The sequence below is a fragment of the Lepisma saccharinum genome, unplaced genomic scaffold, assembly GCF_977018435.1.
Source record: "Lepisma saccharinum unplaced genomic scaffold, izLepSacc3.1 HAP1_SCAFFOLD_543, whole genome shotgun sequence".
Taxonomy (NCBI): Eukaryota; Metazoa; Arthropoda; class Insecta; order Zygentoma; family Lepismatidae; genus Lepisma; species Lepisma saccharinum.
In genome coordinates this window covers 6508-30856 of record NW_028143223.1, presented here as the reverse complement: position 1 = coordinate 30856, position 24349 = coordinate 6508, and the positions used below count along the sequence as shown (strand labels likewise).

The 24349-nt window shown below is 38.3% G+C and overlaps 1 protein-coding gene across 3 annotated transcripts; it reads right to left on the bottom strand.

The window, feature by feature from the left end:
- On the bottom strand, window positions 1–20383 carry LOC145983011 (uncharacterized). 3 transcript variants are annotated; one of them, XM_083116290.1, is made up of 3 exons: window positions 20270–20383; window positions 11562–11767; window positions 1–2014 (listed from the first exon to the last, which is right to left on the bottom strand). In XM_083116290.1, the coding sequence occupies exons 1-3, from the start codon at window positions 20366–20368 to the stop codon at window positions 598–600; spliced, it is 1722 nt and encodes a 573-aa protein (XP_082972416.1). In that variant the 5' UTR covers window positions 20369–20383; the 3' UTR covers window positions 1–597. The 3 variants fall into 3 exon arrangements, with proteins under 3 accessions (XP_082972416.1, XP_082972417.1, XP_082972418.1); XM_083116291.1 differs by having other exon boundaries at window positions 11562–11764; window positions 20270–20378; XM_083116292.1 differs by lacking the exon at window positions 1–2014 and adding an exon at window positions 9783–9862.
- Window positions 20384–24349: the final 3966 nt, after the last annotated feature.

Genomic DNA, 24349 nt, shown 5'->3' with positions numbered 1-24349 from the left:
TGACTGAAAAAAAAAATTAACTGAGTCCTACACTGTGGCTATGCGGTCTAAGGCATCAGGCTTTCGGCTCCAGCATGGGATGCATGCAGGTTCAAGTGTCATGGGGAAAGTGTAAGAACTTTTATCCTCAGATTTCGGCCTGTGTATGGGACAGCATCATGAGGAAGCTGGGTAGCTACAAATTAGTAGCATAACCTGGTCATGTAAAAATACAAGGGGGGGGTCATCGTTCTGATCACACGTTACCCTGTAACTGGTTGGGTGATCTCCCACCTCAGCAGGTGTGAGTGAGGCCGGCAGTTGGTAGGTACTCACTGGCGCTCACAGGCTGTTGCACCTAGGTTGATATTTTATTATTATTATTTTACCAATGAACTGAAAAGAAAATTTGTCAATTCAAGCACCCAAGTAAAAGATAACATAAACAATGTCTCTATTACATGTGTTAATCAACACAAAAGGTTTAAGGCAGCTTTTAACACTCACGTAAAACAGAAAAATGAATATTTTTTTTAGTGAAACTTTTCATAAAAATAAAAACCTTCGACATTGCAAGCTTAAAGCCAAGAGGTTAGCAGCATTATATACAAACAGTTCTTACTTGCAATTATGTATACGCCTTCTGTGACAGCCGAGGATGCTGGACTGCCTGAAGTTTTGGCCACAGATGTCGCAATTGTAGGGCTTTGCTCCAGTGTGAATTCTTTCGTGGCACATTAAACTTTTATTGCATGCAAACTTTCGTTCACACATGCTACAAGAATACGGCTTTTCTCCTGTATGTGTTCTTATGTGTCTCTCCAACACGTGCTTTCGAAAGAATCCATCACCACAGTAATTGCATATGAAACGTTTTTCACCAGAGTGAATCTTTTTGTGTGTATAGAGGGTAGCAGAGCTACCATAACTATTGCCACAAACCTCACAAACGTATCTCACCACACTTTTGTGCTGCATTTCATGAAGACGCATATCATATTTATTAGAATAAAACTTACTGCATATGGAACACTGAAAATGCTTTTTTCTTGTGTGTAACTTAACATGATTTCTAAGATCAGTAGATGTGATGAAGCCTTTCTTGCAAGTGACACAAATGTGAGTTTTTTGCATCCTGTGGCGCTCCATATGAACTTGCAAATCTTTCTTATCAAAGAATTTCCTGTCACATGAGGAACAACCAAAATCACGGGATTTGATATGAACACGTTGTATATGGGTAAAAAGCAAGCTTTTATTCACAAACCTGCTTTTGCAAATGTCGCACACAAACTCTTCAACGAGCACTTTATGCTGAGATTTCTTATGATTGTTTAAATTAGAAACTAATACGAAACTCAAACCACAAATATCGCATAGTTGTTTACCTCTACTGTGAAGATTCATATGCTGTTGCAAATAATGCTTTGATTTTAAATCTTTACCACAGACCTTACACAGGTACTGCTGTTTCTCACCAGTGTGAATCTTCATGTGATCTTCCAGATTATGTTTTGCATTGAAACTTCTAGCACAGATGTCACAAGTATAGAGCTGATTAGCGACATGAAATAAATTCATGTGAGCACATAGAGTGGATTTTTGAGTGAATATTTTGCAACAGTAGTCACACTGAAATATGGAATATGATGTACTCTTAGTGGCACATGAATTATCCTGGTGGTTATCCTCCCTCTGAGGTTCCCTGTATGAGTGGCACTCTTTGCCTTCATTTAGTTTTTTCCTAACTTTCAATTTTTTTAAATTATTTTTCCTTTCTTTAGCTGCATTCTTCTTACTGTAGGGCACAACCATCTCTTTAAGATCTTTGAATTTCGAATGTTTTCTGCCTCTCATACGTTTTTGAACAGATCTGTTCTTCTTACAAGTGGCAGCTTTTCCTTTTGTTGTATCATGTTCAACAGACTTATTTGCATTACTATTTATGGTACCTTGCAATGAGTTTGCTTTTTCTACTACAAACGCACTCTTCTCAACAGGATCTTGATTACCATCATTACATAATTCATTTGCACTAAAAAGACAAACATTGAAAATACATTAGTGCTGAAAATTACGTAAAAGTGTTAGGCCCGCTTTAGACGAAATCATTTTCCTTAACATTTGTGCCATGACCAATATGCTACCATGTAAAGTGAAAAATCTTAAGGCATTTCAGATGCCATGGCATATTTCACGGCATTTCTCAAGGATAGAACCCATTTTATTTCCGTAGCATAACCAATCAGAAGCAACCTCTAGGTCACAAGTGGAAGTGTAATGACGGCCGCGTGAGATGTAAACAATGTATCACTTCACATTTTTGAAATATGATAACTATTCAACTGAGAGGAATAACTTTTCGTATAAAACGTTATTAGATACAAAACAACGGCGCTGTTTAAATACATACTTTACAACATTTACTGTACAAGTATGGAAGGAAATTTTAGTTGTTTCAAATGTAAACACTTTGTACTCAGCATAGATGGTGTAACTCGACATGCCTTTCATGCTGTATACGTTATACATTGTAATCACTTGCGGGGAAAAGTACTATCTGTTATAAGATTTCTGAAAGCATTTGCATAGCATTTATGCTAGCAAAAATGTTAAAGGAAATGCTTTCGTCTAAAGCTGGCTTTACATTAATAATCTGGATGGAAAAGAAACTTGATAAAAAAAAATATATTAAATGAATATGTTATTTATTAATTCACTTAGTGTATAATCTCAAACTACTGTACTTGATTCATTGATTTGCTTTAACATTGGTCTTATGCAACTTTTGGCTAATCACAAAGATGAGGATGAGTGATGACACGATATAGGGGCACTCACAAAGAACACCCATGCCCAGGCCAGGATTCGAACATGGGTCTCCTGACGTTGTAGTGCACACATTGCGCTGATCACTCCGCAAACTACTGTTCTTATCAGTATGACTACAAACAATGAGCGATTGGGAGGAAATATATTGAAAAACATAAATATCCCTGCATTATACTTCCATTATACCACCAACATTGAACACAGAACAATAATAACACTGGTCAACAATGAAAATGCTTCGGAGATAAAAGTAACCAATTCTTACTAATTTGAGGGTGCTGATAACGAATATGATATTAGTTTTTGAAGATTGGTTCGAGTTTCGAAGAAATACATTATCGCTGGATGTGCTCCGGCGCGTAAAATAAGGGTTCGTGACAACAGCAGCTGTCGGCGTATTTCAATAAACATCCATTGTTTGATGGTTAGCTTTATCACTATCCTGATCGCTAGAATGTGATCGCTGACCAAGGATCATCAACCACACGACGCTTCAGGTTGTATTGAAGATTTTGACAGGGTAAACGTGTTGTTACGTGTTCTGCGAACTCCCGGACATGGTCGTGGCGAAATTTTGTGTATGTTTGTGGTGTATTTTTTTATCGTTTTCTGACTGTACGGACTAGAAACTTGTCGCATAAGTGTGTTGTTGTGGTGAGATATTGGATGAGTGTGTGGTGTTATTTCTTTTTATCGTTACATGACTGTACTGACCAGAAACATGTCGCGTAAATGTGTTAACAGTGCAGACAATTTTTGTTATGTTTGCGGCGAAATAACATTTGTCGATCAAAAAAGAAATTTCACGCCAATCATAAAGAAAGCCTACCACTTGTACTTTGGTTGTAAAGTGGGAGATATGGACAAGAAGTGGACACCACACATTTGTTGTAATACGTTTTTGACAAACTTAAGAGACTGGCTACATGGAAAAAGACCATGCATGCCGTTTGCAGTTCCAATGATATGGAGAGAACCGACAGATCATACTTCAAACTGCTATTTTTGCATGGTTCCTCCAATTCCACATCCTACTCCAGTGATTCATCTGACGAAGAGCAAGAGGGGGCCAAACTCGACGCAGGAATGCCAAATCCTATTGCAGATTCCTCGTCATCCGTCGATAATGAATTCACAGCCAACATGTCACCATCTAATCGCCATCTGATCACTCAACATGCATTAACTGACCTTGTAAAGGACCTTGGGTTGTCAAAAAGTGGCACAGAACTCAAGCAGTGGGGAGCTCTTGCTGAAGATGTTAAGTATCCGTGTTTAGGACACGCCAGAAACCCCTGGAAGAGTATTTTTCAGTGAAAAGTGACATAGTGTGTTGTAAAAATGTGACTGGTCTTATGAGTAAACTTAACATAGAACATAATCCCAATGAATGGCGGCTGTTCATAGATGCATCAAAACTAAGTCTGAAAGTTGTGTTAGTGAACGATGGAAATGTGTTGCCATCAATCCCAATCGGTTATGCAGTGCACTTGAAGGAGACATATGCCAACATGGAAAAACTGCTGAAAGCCATACATTATAACTAGAGCCCGGAAGTTCAGGCATTTATTTTCGTTAAAATAGGCAGGCAAAAGGGCATTTATAATGTGGAAAATAGGCACTAAAAATGAAAAAAAGGCAAAATAAACCGAAAAAAAAGGGCATATTTGGAAGTCGCTTACTTTTATCTATAATTTCTGGCAAAATGTTAAAATCTACATTGGGAAGAGCATTTCAATTTTCACCAAATTCACGCATGTAACCATGTAACTTACCACTTAATGGCACACTAAATTTCGACATGATGACAACTACACGATCCTTTCCCTCCAAAGTGCAGAACTAAACTAAAGACAGAGAACTTGATTTTGGAATCCATGCAAAGGACCTTGGGCATTAGTGCTGTTTCTTGTCAATAACCTCCTGACACAGACGCTGGACGTGATGACGTAATTGTGCAGATGTTCTGCAACAGGCTTTCAGCAGTCAATCATGCACAAGGAAATGTTAACCGAAAGGCAATATCCTAACTCAGCATGAAATACTTTTTTCTCACACTTTTCTCCTTCAGCAATGTTGAAACATGTGTGAGTTCAATATTACTTAAATAAGGCGAAAATTATTCGCATAATAAAAGGAAGAAAAATAAAGGCCAACAACGTTTTTTGGGAGAAAAATAATTTATATACACACGTTTTTTTAAAAAAAAAAATGGTCCAATTTCATTGGAAAAGGCAAAAAAAGGCATTATAATTAAAAATAGGCAGTGGGATCTTAAATAGGCAAAATAGGCAAAATGAAAAGGCTTCTAAAACATTCGAAACAACATAAAAATGTATATCCGGAAAAATTTTATCAATATATGCAGTAGGCTAGATAAAAAGAGGCATTTTGCCAAACTTCCGGGCTCTAACTATAACAAATACGATTGGAATATTTGTGGTGACTTCGAAGTTCTAGCAATATTTCTTGGTCTGCAACTCGGCTACACAAAATACTGCTGTTTTTTATGCGAGTGGGATAGCCGTGATAAGGCTTCCCACTACTTAAGGAAAGACTGGCCACTCCGTAAATCTTTGGAGCCAGGAAGAAAGAACGTTCAACATGTTCCTTTGATAGCTCCCAGCAAGGTTTTACTTCCTCCTTTACATATTAAACTAGGTTTAATCAAGAACTTCGTTAAAGGTATGAACCACGCCAGTGATGCATTCAAGTATATTCTGCATAAATATCCACGAATTAGTGAAACTAAAATCAGGGAGGGAATATTTATTGGCCCTCAGACTCGAGAACTCTTCAATGATCCTGAATTTGACGCACTGTTAGAAGATAAGGAGAAGATTGCATGGGACTCTTCCCAAAACATGGTGACAATTGTTTTGGGAAACGTGCGGGCTCAGAATTATAAGGAACTAGTGGAGCACCTTAATATCTTCCTACCAAGCAATGGGGTGTCATATGCCACTAAAAATACATATGTTACACTCCCACATAAACGTCTTCCCAAGAAATTGTGGAGCAGTCAGCGATGAACATGGGGAACATTTCCACCAAGTTATATCTACAATGGAGAAACAATATCAGGGCCACTGGAGCAAGTCTATGCTTGCTGATTATTGTTGGACAATTGCCAGAGATCTTCCAGAACCACAATACAAGCGACAGGCAAATAGGCGCCGTTTGAAATATCCATGTAAGTAATGTTTTTATAACTTCCATGTTGTACACGTGTTAATTTCGAATTAACACCACATAACGCACATTTCTTTCGATTACACTTAAACTCGAACCAATTCAGCATTTTAATTATTATTTTCGTATTCAGCACCATCAATTCCATAAGGAAATGTACTTTTCATTTCCAAAGCATGAAAAAAGTTAAAATTTGTTGTCCAGTGTAATTTCTATGTATTGTCATATATTCATGTCTATATTCTACCCACGTTAATCTATCGCAAATATCAAAAATGAACTTACACATATTCAAAATTTAAAGCCAGAACTTCTTCCTTATCTAATATTATGCTAATCTAGTGATGTGATGAAGGAAATTTACTTATTCTGATGTTATCAATTTTTACACAATATTTAACCAATTTTTTATTTAACCCTTTATAACCTGAATTTTTGTTACGGAACAAAATGGCAGTTTGAAACATTTATTTGTATGGGTAAGACTTCCTTTGGCAGGATTGACAATTTTTTTCTGACATTGTAATAATACTAATTAAAATTAATGGGATCTGAAAGTTCTGACATGCTACTAGCGTTTTGTGTATAAACAGAGAAATGATGTATATCATATGGTGCTTAGTTATGAAATATATAGTCCCTTCAACACTTACATGCAAAATATCTACACCCTACCTGTTACACATTTTAGAATATACTCCTCTGAAGACAAATATATAAATTAAATGACAAATGAGCAAGGAAGAGTAAATAAAAAGAGTCATCCCTCTTGACCTCCCAACAGTGTCCTGGATTTTGGCAAGGGAGTAAGTTACATATACTTTTTTTATTAGCCAGCCCTTATTTTCTGTCTTTTGCCCCTTTGACTGTCTTTTTAAAAAACACTAGGCCAAAGGGCAGGGGAGGGGTGTTATTACCCCTGCCAACACCCCCTTGGGCACTCCAATACCTTATATTCATCGCTATTATGCTCAAATGGTGTGTCTACATCAGATATTTTTTGCCAGTCACCCATCAATATCCTCATCAATATCAATATTTGTGCCATAGCTCTACACCACCAAAAAGAGCTGTCTAGAACATTGGGGTGTGCAACGGGGGTCATATCCCCCAGTTGGCCCAGTATTCGTAAAAAATGTCAAAATTAGGAAAAATGGCAAAATGAGGGCTGACTGCTATAAAAAGTGTCGGGACTGCACAGTCCGAAGTGACGTTTTGCTCATAAAACAACTTTCAGATCATATTTGGCCAAAATTATTTTATAATCATATTTATGTAAGCTAAGAATTTTCATAAATCTAAGACCACTGCACTTTTATGAGGTCAATATGGCTGCGTTACTGACACTTAGGTTTTAAGAAAATGCTTACTGCTCCATTGCATATACTTCCAGCAGCACCTGCTGTTTGTTGTGAGCAGTAAACACTACACATACCAGGAACACACAAATCCTGCCGAGACAGAGACCAAATGTGTTATCTGGGACTTAATCCCGTCCCGTCATTCGATATCAATGTACATACATACAAACATGCACACAATGTGATTTTCAACAATCAAATAGTAAGATTATGAATAAATAATATGTGATTTTCCCATTTTTATTGGTGTCTCTCACACACATTTGGTTCTAAATATAATATTTCAATTGTTTGAAATTGGTAAGATCACAAGGACTATACATTTGATGCCAGGATGGTCACAGGTTAGTACTGCTTCTTGTCTTTACCTTTGTTTTCCTATTTTATGCTCTTTATTTTCTTCCACAATCTGTGTTATACATGAAGTGTGTCTTGCTTGGAAATAAAATCTTATGACTTAATTGAGTTTCTAGTTCAAGTACAGAGATTGTGCATTTCTTTGTGATCAAGTACAGAGATTGTGCATTTCTTTGTGATATTCTTTAATACAGCACATGACTTTGGATATACAGGGTGAGTCAAAAGTCCCTTAAAACACCCTGTAAAATGAAAAGGAGTTACGCTGGGTACAATTGGTCATGATAGAAACAGGTTAGGCCCAGGGGGAACCATAGTTGTGTGTGTCACGCCACGGTCCACCATATTGAATTCAGTTCAAAAAATTGGGAGGGGTGATATGACATACCAAACCAAGCTAGAATTTCACGACAAATGCAGTGGTGAAGATTTTATCGATACACCTTTAACCACTAACAAGTTATTAATGAATATTTGTACCTATTTTCTCCTTTTCAAGGTGTCAGAAAAAAAACACAATAAAATGCCTCTAACATGTCAGTAAACTATGAATATCATATTGACATCTAGGGTGAGAAGTTTATGTACCATTACACATGATTTTAATCAGATACATCATCGAAAAGTTGAGCATTATGACTGGTTATCTCAAACAATTGCAGTATGACGCTTCCATTAGAATGAAAAATCCTTCACAGTGACGAAGCTAATGTTTATGTACATGGGGAAGTTAATAAACAGAATATACTTGTCATCTGACAACACACACTTGATAGATACCAGTCGAATGGTTCGTGCTGGTGTGTGGTATGAAATTTATTGACCTTTTTCATCATCAGAACATTAAATGCTCAGGGCTACTAGAATTTGTTTCATGAACGTTTTTTTTTTCATCCTTGCTTATGGAATAAGGTACTTTTCCAGAGTTTTTTTTCCAACAGGATGGAGTGCCATAGCACTATGGGGACGTTCTGAGACAGTTTCTGTCCAGATGACTAGTGTCGCATATTGTTTATTAACTTCCCTATGAACATAAACATTAGCTTCGTCACTGTGAAGGACCTTTCATTCCAATGGAAGCATCACACTGTAATTGTTCGAGGCAACTATTCTTAATGCTCAACTCCTTGTGGATGTATCTGATTTAAATCATGTGCTATGTCACGTGAACTTCTCACCCTAGACCTCAGTATGATCTCACCCATTAGAAGCATTTTCATGTTGTTGTTCTTTCTGACACCTCGAAAAGGAGTAAATTGGTACAAGCATTCATTCATAACTTCATTTTGCATGAAAATTTAGCCTGGTTTGATGTTTTGTATGACCCCCTTCACATTTTTCTTTGTTGAATTCAATATGGTGGCCAACAATGTGGAGAACCTCGGCGTGACACACACAACTATGGGTCCCCCTCGGCCTAACCTGTTTCTATCATGACCAATTGTACCCAGCATAACACCTTTACATTTCTTATAGGGGACGTTAACAGACTTTAGACTCAATCCGCAATGAGAATATTGTAAGTAGTGGCATAGGGAGGACGAGGACTAGTGCTATTTTCTTTAATAAAAATGGCATAATACGAGTGAGTTAATTAAACCATAATGTCCCTAGGGGATATGTTGAATTTCACTTGTTTTAACCTTTATTAAGAAATTTTGGTTGATTTAGTGTTTTTTTAAGTCCACTTTATGCACAGTAAAGCTAATCGGGACTTACAGTTTACAGTGGAATTCGAACCACTATGTGCCTCCACCGGGTATCGAACCCAGGACCCCTTGATTACAAGGCGACGACGCTACCTCTGCGCCATCGGGGAGGCCTTTGTTAAGAAATTAATCCAAGTTGTCCCATTAAGTAGCTAGAGAATTAGACAAGAGGGGAGAGAATTTTGGGCCTTTCATATTAATAATATTAAATTTTATCAAGGTTAACAGATTCTGTACAGTTGTATGTACATACTATATGAGGAAAGAAAAATAACAAAAAAATAATAATAAAGAAATGAGGGAAGTAAATACATGAATCATTGCCAACCTGTTATGATCCAGTCACCACACTGGGCTGTGCACATTGAGTGTTAAACTCATTCATTTCATCAGTCTCACATAGTCATCATTCATGCTCCTGCTGCGATTAGTCTAAAGAGGTAGGAAAGAAAAGAAAAACTATGCAAGAAGCGCATGAATATCTCTCAGCATCCTAACATAACACTTATAATCTGTTCAATCTCACCTGAATAGGAACATTTAAAAAGAATACCGCTCAAAAACCAAATACAGGGTGTATCAGAAGTGATAGACATTACTGTTGCTTTTATTACCAAGGAGTCCTATGTTACATGTTCGGCAGTGTTCAGTTTTAAACAACGAAAGCTCGGAGTGCACAAAGAGAAAGCGTAGTACAATGGGTACAAATAATCAAGTCAGTAGCGGATCGTAACCATACATTCGCAATTACCTCGCAAGCTGTTCATTTGAGACCCCATGTATACTGAGATTGATTGATTGATTGATTTGGTGTTTTAAGTCCACTTTATGCACAGTAAGGCTAATTGGGACTGGACCTACAGTTTAAAGTGGGATCCGAACCAGTGCCTCCACCGGGTGTCGAACCCAGGATCCCTTGATTACAAGGCAACGACGCTACCACTACGCCATTGCGGAGGCTCTATGTATACTGAGACTTTTTTTCTTTTACTATCATGTACTTTTCACCATTTTTTGCGCTTTCACTTATGATACACCCTGTATGTGTCTGAAATATCAACAAAAGAAGAAAAATAATTTATTTATTGAAAAATCCACATTATGCTCAGATAGGCTCCACTCAAACTGTTTAAAGTTAGATTGGAACCACTGCACATGTGCCTTCATTGGGGATTGAACTCAGCACCACTTGATTATGAGGCAACAATATTATCAATTAGGTAATCAAGGAAGACCAAAGTTATTTAGATTAATGCTGGCAAAGTGAAATTTTTGCAAACATTTTGCTTGTGCATAGAGGCATGCATATTTCGTTCTTGACGGAAACACAAAATCTGAATGAAACACAAATGAGAGCACATACAGTGTACACAATTAAGCTTGGGTGAGGTGTCTTTTGTAAGTAGCTTTCTTTGTATTTATTCTATTTTACATTGATTTTCTACTTCTTAGGTTAAGAGTGATGATGATAAATTACAAATTTATGAACTGTAGGAATGCACAAGCATAACAAATCATCAATTTCAGACCACATTCTGAACCTGCGACCTGTGGCAACATAGGTCAACTAAAAATGGGAACAATGCAAAGATTCCATCTTCCAACTGATACATAATATCTGTATATTGATTTCTCCATTCCACACAAGCGTGAATTGCTTGTTTTTGTGTCCTCATAATGAAAAGACTATTTATCATTTCATGTATTTCACAATAAAATTAATTCATTCTTTCTAGACAATTCACGAAAGAGAAATAAATGCAATTACTACGCACACAATTTAATATATGTATGTGACATAAAATGACCCAAAATCAGCAAAATTAAAGAGGGGACAGAACATCTTCAATCTGAAACCACAATTCTTGACTGCTCATTTCAAACTCTGAAATATAGCATCTAATATCAATTCCCTTACAATTTTCAATGTAATGCTTCAGGAGAACACATTAACAAAACAAGAATAAATGTCTGATTAAGGGAGCGTTTGGCCTCTTGAAACGTTACATTGAAAATTGTGTTTATGTGCTTGTAAGAACCAAAAACTACAAGAGAAATAATTCTACAATGCAAGCAATATGTACACACAAGAAAAATTAGCACGTAATATTATAATGAAATGAACACTCACCTTGAATAGTCATTAAAGTTGTCAGTATCACATGATTCATCTGAAGTATGTTCAGCAATAGTTGGCGAATGATTTCCGTTGCTGTGACTTATATCTTGATTATTTTCATCTATTGACATATGATCACTACTTTGATTTGAAGTTATACTTTCCCAACTTTCACTTGTCACTTCTTCGGAGTTTTCGGTTATTTCATCTTTGTACTGCTGAATATAGATAGTTAGGGAGACAAATTTATGGTAAATAAAAACTGAGGAGAATAGTAAATAAAATGTTAGATCAGCAGTATATACCAGCGGTGGAAAAAAAAATGGCACACACTTTTTCATTATGAGAGGATATACTGATAAACTACTTCATTTTTATATACTGTACACATACACAAGTACTTAGCTGTCCAACCAAAAAGAAAACATCAACACAAAATCACTTCATTTCTAAATTGCATATCTCAAGTGATTTATTCATTGTATGTATTTAAAGGATATCCTTGCTGTCCAACAAATAAAATAATCACTACTGCACATACACAAACACATGTTGAAAATCACATGATGATAAACAAAATTCATTCATGACTGAACACAAATGACACCATTGTTTCCCTTGATGTGCGGGAACAGACTAATCTTATCGCTGCTACAGCTAGCAAGTTTAATGAAACTGGAAGTTGAGTAGACATTCGGGGGAAGAAAGGAATGCAGCTTAACAGGGAGCGAAGTTTTCTAACTGAGATTATGTGCATGGGAAATCCCGATTTGCAGCATCTTCCTGATGTGACCGAAGATAAAACGTTCTTCAGCTGCAAGTGGTAGGAAACTTTAGGCAAATGTTTCGTTACAAATCGACAGTTTGCGCGCACAATCTCGATTGCCGGTTTTTGCATGTTTTCTACTTAATTTGATGATATTTCATGGTTATTTCGCGAAAAAGCGTTCATTTCGTGGAAAAGCACACATTTCGCATTACTTCGCGAATAAAACTCATGTATATTTCATCATTGGGGGTGTAGTTACGTGCAGAATGTTCAAAATTGCATCATTTTTTCACATTTCGTGATTTCGCGCATTGCGAAAATTCAATGTCCCTATAGATAGTGTAATCACTAACACTGCAGTAGCTGCACAACTAATATGCACAATTTACAAAATCCAATGATTACATGCACAGATACAATGCTTAATTTAATAATAAATTACGGAACACAAAAATATTATGATTAAAATAATATATATCATATTTTGATTTTGGTTCAAAACAATTCAGCCTCCTACTTGCTATTTTCTAATGCATTGCGCATCTCGCAGAAGAGCATATGTGGCCTCCAAAGAAAGTGAGTAACAGTAAAACCACGTTCTTGCATCAGATCCTACCATTACTATGAATCATCCAGGACCCTGGGACAACACTGAACAAGTAGTAGGATCCAGTCCAAAAGTCAGATACTAGTGTAATCGAAGGGGAGTGGATGTGTTAATTATTAAAATCAAAAAGTCGTATGGCTAGCCTTGTTATCTCAAAAGGTTGCTACATTATAGGGTCTAGTTTCTACAGGTTAAACCCAATATGTTCAATCAAGTCTGAGATGCAAATCAAACAATTTAATAAAGTTACTTTCGTTGAAGAAGACAAAATCATATGAATACAAGCTAGAGACATGCAATGCAAAAAATAAATGTAAATCAACAATTGTCATTACATTATTTGGGGAGAAAAATGTAACTATCATAGTTTAAACAGGACTCCACTGCATCAAAATCTTGGACGCAGACTTTGTACATCAGTGCTGTGACAAAACCTAGTTCCAGAGGCATGTAACCGGTGTTACCACAGGTAACAACAAAATGTAAAGAAATTAAAAAGTTTTTCTCAATAAAAAAAGACATTGTTAAATAAGTTAACCGACAGCATTGCAGTTGAGTGTATATTGCAGAGAACATTTTTTCTACAGCCAACAAAAGCAAAGAGGCACGCCGTTCGTTCTGCTACCCTCAAGAGGTAACAAGAGGAAAGGTGCCAATGCAAGGGAACAGCGGGGAAAGGCTTAGAGGCAAGTGTGCTAGGGGGCTATTCATATGCCTGTTTAGGAGCCCAGTTACCGGTGCAGCCTACCGGATCAGCAAGTGTTGTCACATGGGATTTCCAGAAAAGAGCTAAATACCAACTAAAATGGGATACTATTCCTCTGAAGCAACAAGAGCTAGACTGCAAAGCCAAAGCTGGATTTAACTACAACTGAGACCGTTTACGTAATAGACGAAAAGATAAGTACTTGATGTGATTCGTGATTTGGACAAACCTTGCTGCAAAAAACTAAGTTGGCAACAGTAGTACATACATCCAGACTTCCCTTCCACTGTTGGAGGTGGGGAATTCTGTCATTGCTTACTGCAGAAACGTCGAACTGACCCGAGAAATGTGTGGTTCGTCTTCTCCTTTCTACCTCTTTGCAAAGAAACACAGATGGTTGACAAGGCTAAACCACTTTTCACTGGATTTTCGCGGTAACTCTCTCATGAGTGGTAGTTCTTTCTAGGAGTGATTGTGGCTAAATCATTGAGCGGATTGCCACAAAAAGAACAAAAATCTACATCAAAGGCATGTTTTTTGGGGAGAGGAGGGGTAGGGTGGAGATGATAACGTCCGATGGCCAATAACACTTTGAAAAAGTCATACCATGCCACTGCCTAGTTCCCAAACCTATCTCCGGCTTTAGTACACTTTTTCACTAATATTTTATTTAGATATCAGGTGGCCACAATTACAGCTCCCTATTCAGAATGCTTTGGAGTCAGTTTCAAGCATCTGCAAAACCTGGTACAGAAGCTAAGGAGACCATGGGCAATTGAAATGCTGATGAAATATAGTTCAAATCCTTACCACCAGGTGGCAATATGGCAATATAAATCTGGTGCGCAATGAACACCATTCCAGGAAACAATTGTGCAGTGATTGAACACACTGTCTTACCATTCCAAAGTGTCATTCACACTGATGGCATGCATACCGAAAACTGCTGTGCTGAAAAAAACTAAAAATAAATTTTTACATGTCCAATTTCTGCTTTTTGTTACTTCAGTTCCACATTGCCACCTGGTGGTGAGATTCTGAACTTTTTTTTTCTTTCAATCGCTTCCTCATGGTGTCCGTAGCCTCGGCCACGATTCACTGCAATCCATTGCTTTGGACAGGTTTCAGAAGGCTCTGAGTAGGGGATTTTTAATTAGCAGCACCACATTTCCACCTGGTGGTGAAAAATTTAATTAATTTTGTTTTCATCATCACTAACATCAGCAGAAGTTATGTACACATATGCACACGATTGCTGCACACATTGCCTAACTGTCAGTGTTCAGAGGGCATTAGAGCAAAGCAACTTTCTTACAAATGTTTCTCCTGATGAGGCCTCAGTTTAAGAACAAAATTCATGGTTACAGCGCATTCTGTCTGAGCTTTAGCCTTCAGCTGTGCACAAGACTGTCACTCAGTGTGGCGATACAAGTGTTCCAGAGAGGTCAGAGTTGCCAACTGGTTTAACAATTACCTATATCCATAATCTCACTTTAGAGCTTATTGGAAGAGATGTGCGGGAATAATTGGTCTGCAAACAGATTTTTTGTGTCTGTGAAACCCCCATTGATTAAGCCTTCTCAGCGAAAGAGGCATCCTTACTCCCCTCCCCTTCTTCTCACGTGAGCAGATCCTGTTTCCTTGAGAAAAGTGTTTATTGAACTGTGTTGTTTAGGGTGTTTTTATTCATTGTAAGCTGAAGCAAAAATTGTAAAGAAGATTGGAGGAAGGAAAGTGATGCACAGTCAGAGTACAGAAATTATACTCAACGTGCATAAGTTTATGAACGAAGAAGCTGACAATGATCTTCTGTTGAACATGAAACAAGTGCAAAAGTATGTTTCCGTGGATACTGATGTATCAATAATTGGATTGATTTGTTGTTTTAAGTCCACTTTATACACAGTAAGGCTAATCGGGACTGGACCTACAGTTTAAAGTGGGATCCGAACCACTATGTGCCTCCACCGGGAATCAAACCCGGGACCCCTTGATTACAAGACGACGACGTGATGTATAAATAAGTAAGTACTTTGAAACACATGTTAAAGGAGAATAATCGCAACAAAGGCTATGTAACTACATTGCATAGCCCAAGTTTTCGAACTTTAAAAAAGTTAATTTTATTCCACTTGGTTGATTAAGGTACTGAAATATGTAGTATTTTAAGTAGAGTGGATGAAGTTATTATGTTTATTCTCTTTCCTAACAATTACACTTATCATTATCATCATTTTCTTGTTCTTACTTTTAAATGAAAACTTCATTAGCTTTGGAGCAATGTATTCACTCTGCAGAGAACAACTCTTGCAAACAGTAACAATGTATCTCTGTATCTTAATAAAAATGTTGTTCTTTCGACAAAAAATAAAAGTCAATGGCAACCATGAAAATTCAATAGAAAAATATGTTTCTTTGGGAGGCTTGTAGCTTCTAAGAAAGATCTAAACATGCAAATATTACTCAGAAATTGAATATCATGATGTCTGGTACATGCTATGAAAGTTTGTAGGTGGTGTACATCATTGCAATATTCATTGTGTATATACACCATAGACTATCTCTGAGGCACTACCTATTTTAAAATAATTCTCACTACGGGCATCTGGTAGGGGCTAAAAAGTGAATGTTAGGCCCACTTTAGATGGAAGCATTTCCATTAACATTTTTACTAGAATAAATGCTAGGTAAATGCTTCCAAAAATCATATAGCAGATAGTACTTTACACGGAAGCATTTCATATAACATTTCGGTTAGCTTTTGCTATTGCGATGTATAATATATACAGCATGAAAGGCACGTAGAGTTACACCATCTAAGGTGAGTGCACGGTGTTTACAATTGAAACAACTAAAATATTCTTCCATGCATGTACTGTGAACCTTGTAAAGTATGTATTTAAACAGTGCCATTGTTTTGTACCTAATACCGTTTTATAGGAAACGTTACTCCTCTTGGTTGAAAAGTTATCGGCTTTTAAAAATGTGAAGTGATACTTTTTTTACATCTCACGCAGCCGCCATTACATCTGCACTAGTCTATAGAAGTCGCCTGTGATTGGTTACACTACGAAAAATGCTACGGAAATATGACGGATCCTATCCTTGAGAAATGCCATGAAATATGCCATGGCATCTGAAATGCCATAAAATATTTCAGTTTACACTGTAGCATTTTGGTCATGGCATAAATGTTAAGAAAAATGCTTATGAAAATGCTTTCGTCTAAAGCAGGCCTAACACAAAGTTATGTATTTGGTAACTGTAATTTCATGCACTTTGAAGTATAGTATGCAAAGGGTATTAAGTAAAGAAAAAGTTAAAATTGAATTTGTTGGATTAGACCTTCTTTTTAACAAATATAACTATGTTATCCTCCACGTAGTCTGCAAATAGGCAGTCAAAATATATACAAAAATTGTAGAAAATATATTAGGTACTAAATTGTAAAAGTAAAGTTAAAGGTAAAGTGCTCCCCTGTGCATAGCACCACACCATGAAGGCGTACCAGGTGTAGAAATATGAAACCGGAATTTGTTTGCAAGAAGTAAACGGCTGGTGTTTGCAACTGAGAAACAATATTTTATTCAAAGTAAGCTCCATTGCGAGTTACACATTTCTCCCACCTTTCCGGCAGGTTATGAATGCCACGCCAAAAAAAACGTTCTTCTTTTGAAGCGAACCAGTCCGTGAGCCATGTTCGTACATCTTCATACGAATTGAAGCACTGTTCTGCAAGAGCGTGTCCCAGTGAGGCAAACAGATGATAATCTGAAGGAGCCAAGTCGGGAGAATACGCCGCATGCCCTAGTATCTCCCATTTGAACGCCTCGATCGTTTCCTGGACCCGTTTTGCTGTGTGTGGTGAGGCGTTGTCATGGAGCAGGATGACCTTGTGTTGCCTTGATTCATATTCCGGCCGTTTGTCACGTAATGCTCGATGTAAATTGATCATTTGCTGTTGGTAGCGATCTGCGTTAACGGTTTCACCGCGTTTTAGCAGCTCATAATAGATGATGCCCCGCTGATCCCACCAAACACAGAGCAGTGTATTTTTTCCAAAGCGATTTGGTCTTGCAGTGGATGTCGATGGTTCACCTGGATTCACCCACGATTTACGACGCTTAGGATTATCCAAATATATGTCCATTTCTCATCGCCGGTCACTATGCGATGGAGAAACGACTTACTTTTGTATCTGGCGAGCAGCATTTGACAAGTGGTCTTGTGGGATCCTTGATGTCTTTCATTCAGTTCATGCGGAATCCATTTGCCCGCTTTCTGCACCTTTCCCATGGCTTTCAACCTAAGAGAAACGGCTTTCTGAGTCTCATTCAATTGTTCCGCGAGCGCCTGCTGCATTTGGGTATCATCTTCATCCAATAAGGCTTGCAATTCGTTGTCTTCGAACTTTTTCGGAGGTTTCCCACGTTCCTCGTTTCGCAAGTCAAAATCGCCACATTTGAATTTCTTGAACCACTCGAAACACTGTGTTTTCCCGAGAGCATGTTCGCCGTAACGCGAGCTTCCACGCCCTCCACTGCCGGCTAGCACCATCTATCGGCCAATTCCGGTTTCATACTTCTACACCTGGTATAGGGGGTGTGGGGGCAACGCCCCACACTTTCTTGATCCGGTCGTGAGTGGGGGTGATGTGATCAGCATCATGCCCCTGACCACCTTTACCCCCAGGGTTTCCCCCAGGTACCCATGTTATTCGACGCTGGGTGGGCGCCGGGGCCGCTTCCATCGTTAGGAAAGTTCCCGGATTTGAACCGGCTGGGGATCGAACCCGGGACTTTGGCATGGTAGTCAGACGCGTTACCGACTGAGCCACAGGGGCCACCTAGGTATGTAAATGGACTAAATTGTAATATTGTGAATAATGAAAAGAATAAATTTTAAATTACACAATCAAGTTAATTTCATATACAAGTAAAAGCATATACTTTATTCCATTACATTAATATTTTGCATACTTCCACGCAAAAAGCAGAACAAGCAGCACCACATTGAAATACGTAGAATTTTTAGTGAAGAGCGCAGGCTCGACCAGAAATAAAAAAACCCAGGTCTCTGGCATACCATACCGTTGTTCTACCACCAAGCGAACCTGGCTTCCCCTGATTGTTCGCTGTTGATGTTTTACCTGAGTGGAATTGTATCTATGCTAGAAGGAACCTGGCAATGTCGATTCCACTGTGGTAGCACTTGCAGAGATATACAGGTAAAACAGGAATGGCAAAAATTAAGTGGAAGCCAGGCCAGCTCGGTAGCTCAGTGAAAGAGTAATGGCACGGTATGCCAGGGACCAAAGTTCAAGTCCTGGTTGAACCTGCATTTTTCACTGAAAATTCTACGTAATACATCTCATCTGCTTTGTCAAATCTTCACGTAATGCATATTGAAATGTTTGCATGGATATTAAGTTTATTCTTACAGATAAAGTACAGAATTCATGTCAAAAATGTGTAGATGTGTGTATACCATCAAAGTCACGTAACTTTTAAGGAAACGAGGGACAATTTCCCTGAGGTCCCGCCACTGCCCCACTATGATACCATCGCTGGCTCTGGCCCACATAGACCAACTATTGCCATAAGTAGAAATTTTGCACATGACATGTATTGTTATATTTTTGATTTCATACGACCATCAGTGTATTATTGAAATGGGTGATGCCGCCGGATATAGATGGTAAAAACTAAGAGTAAATTGTCATCACTTGAAAGTTAATGGTAATAGCAGCACCCCCCCCCCCCCTCCCTCTGAAACCTAAAATTACCCTAGGAGGCACATTATCCAACCTTCATTAATCTAGCTCCTTGGAAGTGTATTTTAGCTCCATTTGAGGTGACATTTAGCTCTTTTATGCACATCAGGTTTGGCAACACTGCCAGGATGGGCATAGGAAGCAATGAGAAATGCATTACGCTTATGGGAGTATTATTTTATTCGTTCTCTTGTGAATATCAAACATCCAATGATGTAGAAAAGTACATTGACGGGAAAAGGATACGTTGAACGTCTAAGTCGTAAGAAAAGTCAAAACTCACATTTCATTAGTTGTCACTTGAAGTTGAATTTGATTTCTCATAAGGAATATGTGGGATTCTGTAAATACTTTTTGATCATATTTTTAAAACATCGTGTGTAGCTTAATAATCACATTAAGAAACTGCTACCACTTGCAACATGGAGAGAAATTCATACTCTCTTTTATAGTCATGGTTTTTCTTTAGTAGCAGTTTCCATTCTGAAGATATTGAAATAAATGCACAACTGGTGTGAAATTGTCACTCTTCCCCTTAAGGACATTGTTTCTCACTCTCTAAAACTTCAAAAAAGCGAAAATAGTCTTTAATTTCTTTAAACATCAAAATTACTTCCAAATTCATTTTAGTACCTTCCTTGCCAAGCTGTGTAATATGTACCAATTGATTCTGGGATAATTTAAAAACATATTGTAATAACATATTTGTTCAAATAAAACTAAATAGAAATATTTGCTGTGAATTGAGCTGCAGTCTTTCACACAGAAACAAAGTTAAAAATTTAAAAGTGCAATTGTTTTCTAATATAATTCCAGCAACATTTTACAATTTATGCAACATGTGGATCATTATATGAGTACTTACCCTTCTTTCAGGAAATCCTGACAATCGTGAAAAGTTTTCAATACAAACTTCTCTAAATAAATTGAAATCTTCTACATGGAAAATGCAGGCTGCACACATAAAAAATTGTCTTGGCCCGCCTTCTAAATGCTATGGAAAAAAATTAAGAAATTAAGTTACAAATATAAAACATGATCTCTGGCATAGTATTTTGAAATGTGTGTGAAAAAAAGTGAAAAAAGTTAAGACGACGATGATGAATAAAATATGAAGTTTGTGCAAAAAAATATTATGATCTGATGGAGACATCATTCGAACTGAGCAGAGAAAGAAATGTCTCTTGGCGCTTGTCTCTTCGATGTGAAATCTCCCTAAGAATGTGTGTGTAGGTGACATTTCTGCAGTGTATTCACACATTCAGTATGCATTATTTTATTTGAACAGTTCAGTTTTAAACATGAGAGACATGCATTTACACTATTTTATCTTGTGTCACTTTAAAAAAAAAAAGGCAAAGTGTTCCCCTGTGCATAGCACCACGCCATGAAGGCGTATAGGGGGTGTGGGGATAACGGCCCACACTTTCTTGATCCGGTCGTGAGTGGGGGTGATGTGATCAGCATCACGCCCCTAACCGCCTTTACCCCCCAGGGTTTCCCCCAGGTACCCATGTTATTCGACGCTGGGTGGGCGCCGGGGCCGCTTCCACCGTTAGAAAAGTTCCCGGATTTGAACCAGCCGGGGATCGAACCCAGGACCTTTAGCATGGTAGTCAGACGCGTTACCGACTGAGCCACCACGGTCACTTTAAAGAATAAAATTCCAGGAGATTTCTTTACAGCCTTCAAACCCTTGAGATTTAAACGTTCAGGTAGACTAATTCCTTGCCCTGAATTTTGAATTTAAATATTTTGGTGCATCAGCACTAAGGCTATTTTGCACCAATCACATCATACAGGGCCCAGTCCCTTACCATAACTAAAATAATATAACTGTAAGATCGTACAATTAACATATTGAAATATTCTGACTACGATTACAAGCTAAGGCTGTAAAATGGCACACAGCACACATAAGGACAAAAAAAACAACAGGACAACGCACATAGGTCCAGATGCCAGAGCCTCGTTAGTCTGCAAAATGCAGTCCAGGGTGTACTATGTGGAAGTGAGGTTGACAATTGGGTGTACTACGTGGAAGGAACATCCCTTACACCCCGAATATGACTAATGCTCTGAATATCAGCTGTTGTCTGTTTGTGGTCTTGCTACTGTGAATAAAATCTATAGGAATGAAGCAGAATCAGGTGGAAGGAAATACTGAAGTCTCAAGACTGATGCAACAGTGCCATTGTTTTCATTTTCTACTGCTTTGTGTACATGCTTTGGCATAAAAATGGTAGATGCTGAAAGCATTTAGGGAAATTATTGTATTGCTGGCCAACCTAGCCTCGCCACAAAAGCATTTAGAGACCAGGGTGACTACACACAAGCAGAAATGAAATTCCCTGACTTTTCCAGGTTTTCCAGGACAAAATTTACATTTAAAAAGAAAAAAAAGGGTAAAGTGCTCCCCTGTGCTTAACACCATGCCATGAAGGCGTGTATGGGTTATGCCCCACACTTTCTTGATCCGGTCGTGAGTGGAGGTGATGTGATCAGCATCACGCCCCTGACCATCTTTACCCCAGGTACCCATGTTATTCGACGCTGGGTGGCCACCGGGCCCACTTCCAATGTTACAAAAGTTCCCGGATGAACCGGCTGGGTATCAAACAAGGGACCTTTAGCATGGTAGTCAGACGCGTTACCGACTGAGCCACCGCAGCCACAAAATTTACATTTATCCCTGACAATTCCAAACTAAACTAAATCAATGTTTTTGCAAATGGAAAAACTCATACACATCCAGGTATGGATTTGTTAAGTACCAATATTATCTTCAACGAAATTGACTTAACTTCTTTACCAGGTGTGCCGGTTAATAATTCTTAATTTCGTCACTGGATGGTGCTGGAAGCAAGGGTTGATGCACAGTCTCAACTGTTATGTGACTGTGTTGGAAGGACAGTACCTGTCAAAATACCGTGGATGTGCAACAGAGTGCGAGTGATCGTGATATTGGGTTTGCGTGGGAAACATGTTGACCTTCAAACCAAATAAGGAGCATGTGCTTTTCTTGTTCAATCAAAAGAAAAACGCGAGTGAAAGCAATCGTATCCTTGTGGAAACGTACGGTGACAATGTCCTAACACAAAACGCGTGTGTGTGTGTTGGTTTCGACAATTCAAAAGTGGTGATTTCAACTTGAAAGACAAAGATTGCCCGGGCCAGCCAAAAAAATTCCAAGACGCCGAATTGCAAGCACTGTTGGACGAAGACGATACGCAAATGCAACAACAACTGGCAGATAAGTTAAATGTTGGTCGCCAAACCATATCTGATCGTCTCCATGCCCTGGGAAAGATCCAGAAGGCAGGAAAATGGGTCCCACATCATCTGAACGACAGACAAATGGAAAAGCAAAAAACGGTGTGTGAAGTGTTGCTTTCTCGACATGAAAGAAAGTTTTTCTTGCATCGGATAGTGACTGGGGACGAAAAATGGATCTACTTCGAGAATCCAAAATGCAAGTTGTCATGGGTTGACCCAGGACAACCTTCAACATCGACTGCAAAACCAAATCGCTTCGGAAGGAAGACAATGTTGTGCATTTGGTGGGATCAGAAGGGTGTGGTGTACCATGAGCACCTGAAACCAGGTGAAACAGTGAATGCCGTTCGCTACCGTCAACAACTCATCAATTTTAACCATGCATTGATCGAAAAGCACCCAGATTGGGCAACAAGACACGGAAAAGTGATTTTGCAGCAGGACAATGCCTCATCACACACAGCGAAAGGCGTCAGACACACCATTTCTGCACTTGGCTGGGAATTCTTGCCCCACTTACCAGACTTAGCCCCTTCGGACTACCACTTGTTTTCATCGATGTCTCACTCACTTTCCCAGCAACACTTCAACAAATACGAAGATGTCGAACAATGGCTTGCTGATCACCTCAAAATGTACGATTTTTCTGGAAGGGCATCCACACGGGCAGATGGGCACAATGTATAGCTAGCGATTGTGCATACTTTGAATAAAGCATTTGTTACCTTTCTTCCCAGATACACTTGTTTTCTTTTGGATCAATTAAGAATTATTAACCGGCACACCTGGTATTCTCTATGATTTGAATTCAAACTGCAAAATAGTGAATTTGGAAAATTATTACAATTCACATGATAGGGAAGGATTACGGAATTTTATCATACACAGTAAGTTTAAAATAAAATACTTGAATATTTTTAAAGTTACAACTAAATGAGATTAGAGTGAAGAGCGAGTGATTAAGAAATACATTTTGTAATTTATCAGTCTCCTTATCCATTCTCGGTATTAGATGTTGAAGTTCCACTGAGGTTCCAAACCCTCTGATTGCAAGAACCATGAGTGCGGACTCATTTTTTTATGCATAAAGCTACTTCTCCCTTCTCTGTAAAGCAAACAACTTAACCCTTGCACACAAGTGAAACAACTGAATCATACAAAACAAACTCATATTTCCTTACATTATCAATGGGATTTCTGCACCAGTACAGTATATCCAAGTGAAGTACTGTGAAACTGACAACATGCAGTTACACCATTATTGCTGACGCAAAGGGTATGTAGGTATTATAATTTAATGCAAGCAATTTATAGAATTGCACTGTATAGGTAGCTACCTGATTTAGCTAACCAAACATTAAAACAGCAACACTCTGTTAATAACAGCTTCTGAAAGTTCATATATGAGGGGCATCCTGAAAAAAAGCTCCAATGGTGCCTGCATGCAGCACTAGTGGCCAAAGAACGACACACACATGTGTGCAGGAAGAAGTGGCATGTAGCTGTAATCTGGTACAGTTGCAATGCAGTCATTTTAGGACAGTTCTAGGTTAAATATTGCAGCTCTCATACAGTCTCCCACCAACTGCAATGTAGCCTACATGTAGTAACCAGATTTTTGCATGCTCAGAATTTGGCACAGAGCCACAAACAATCGTGTGAGGTGTGC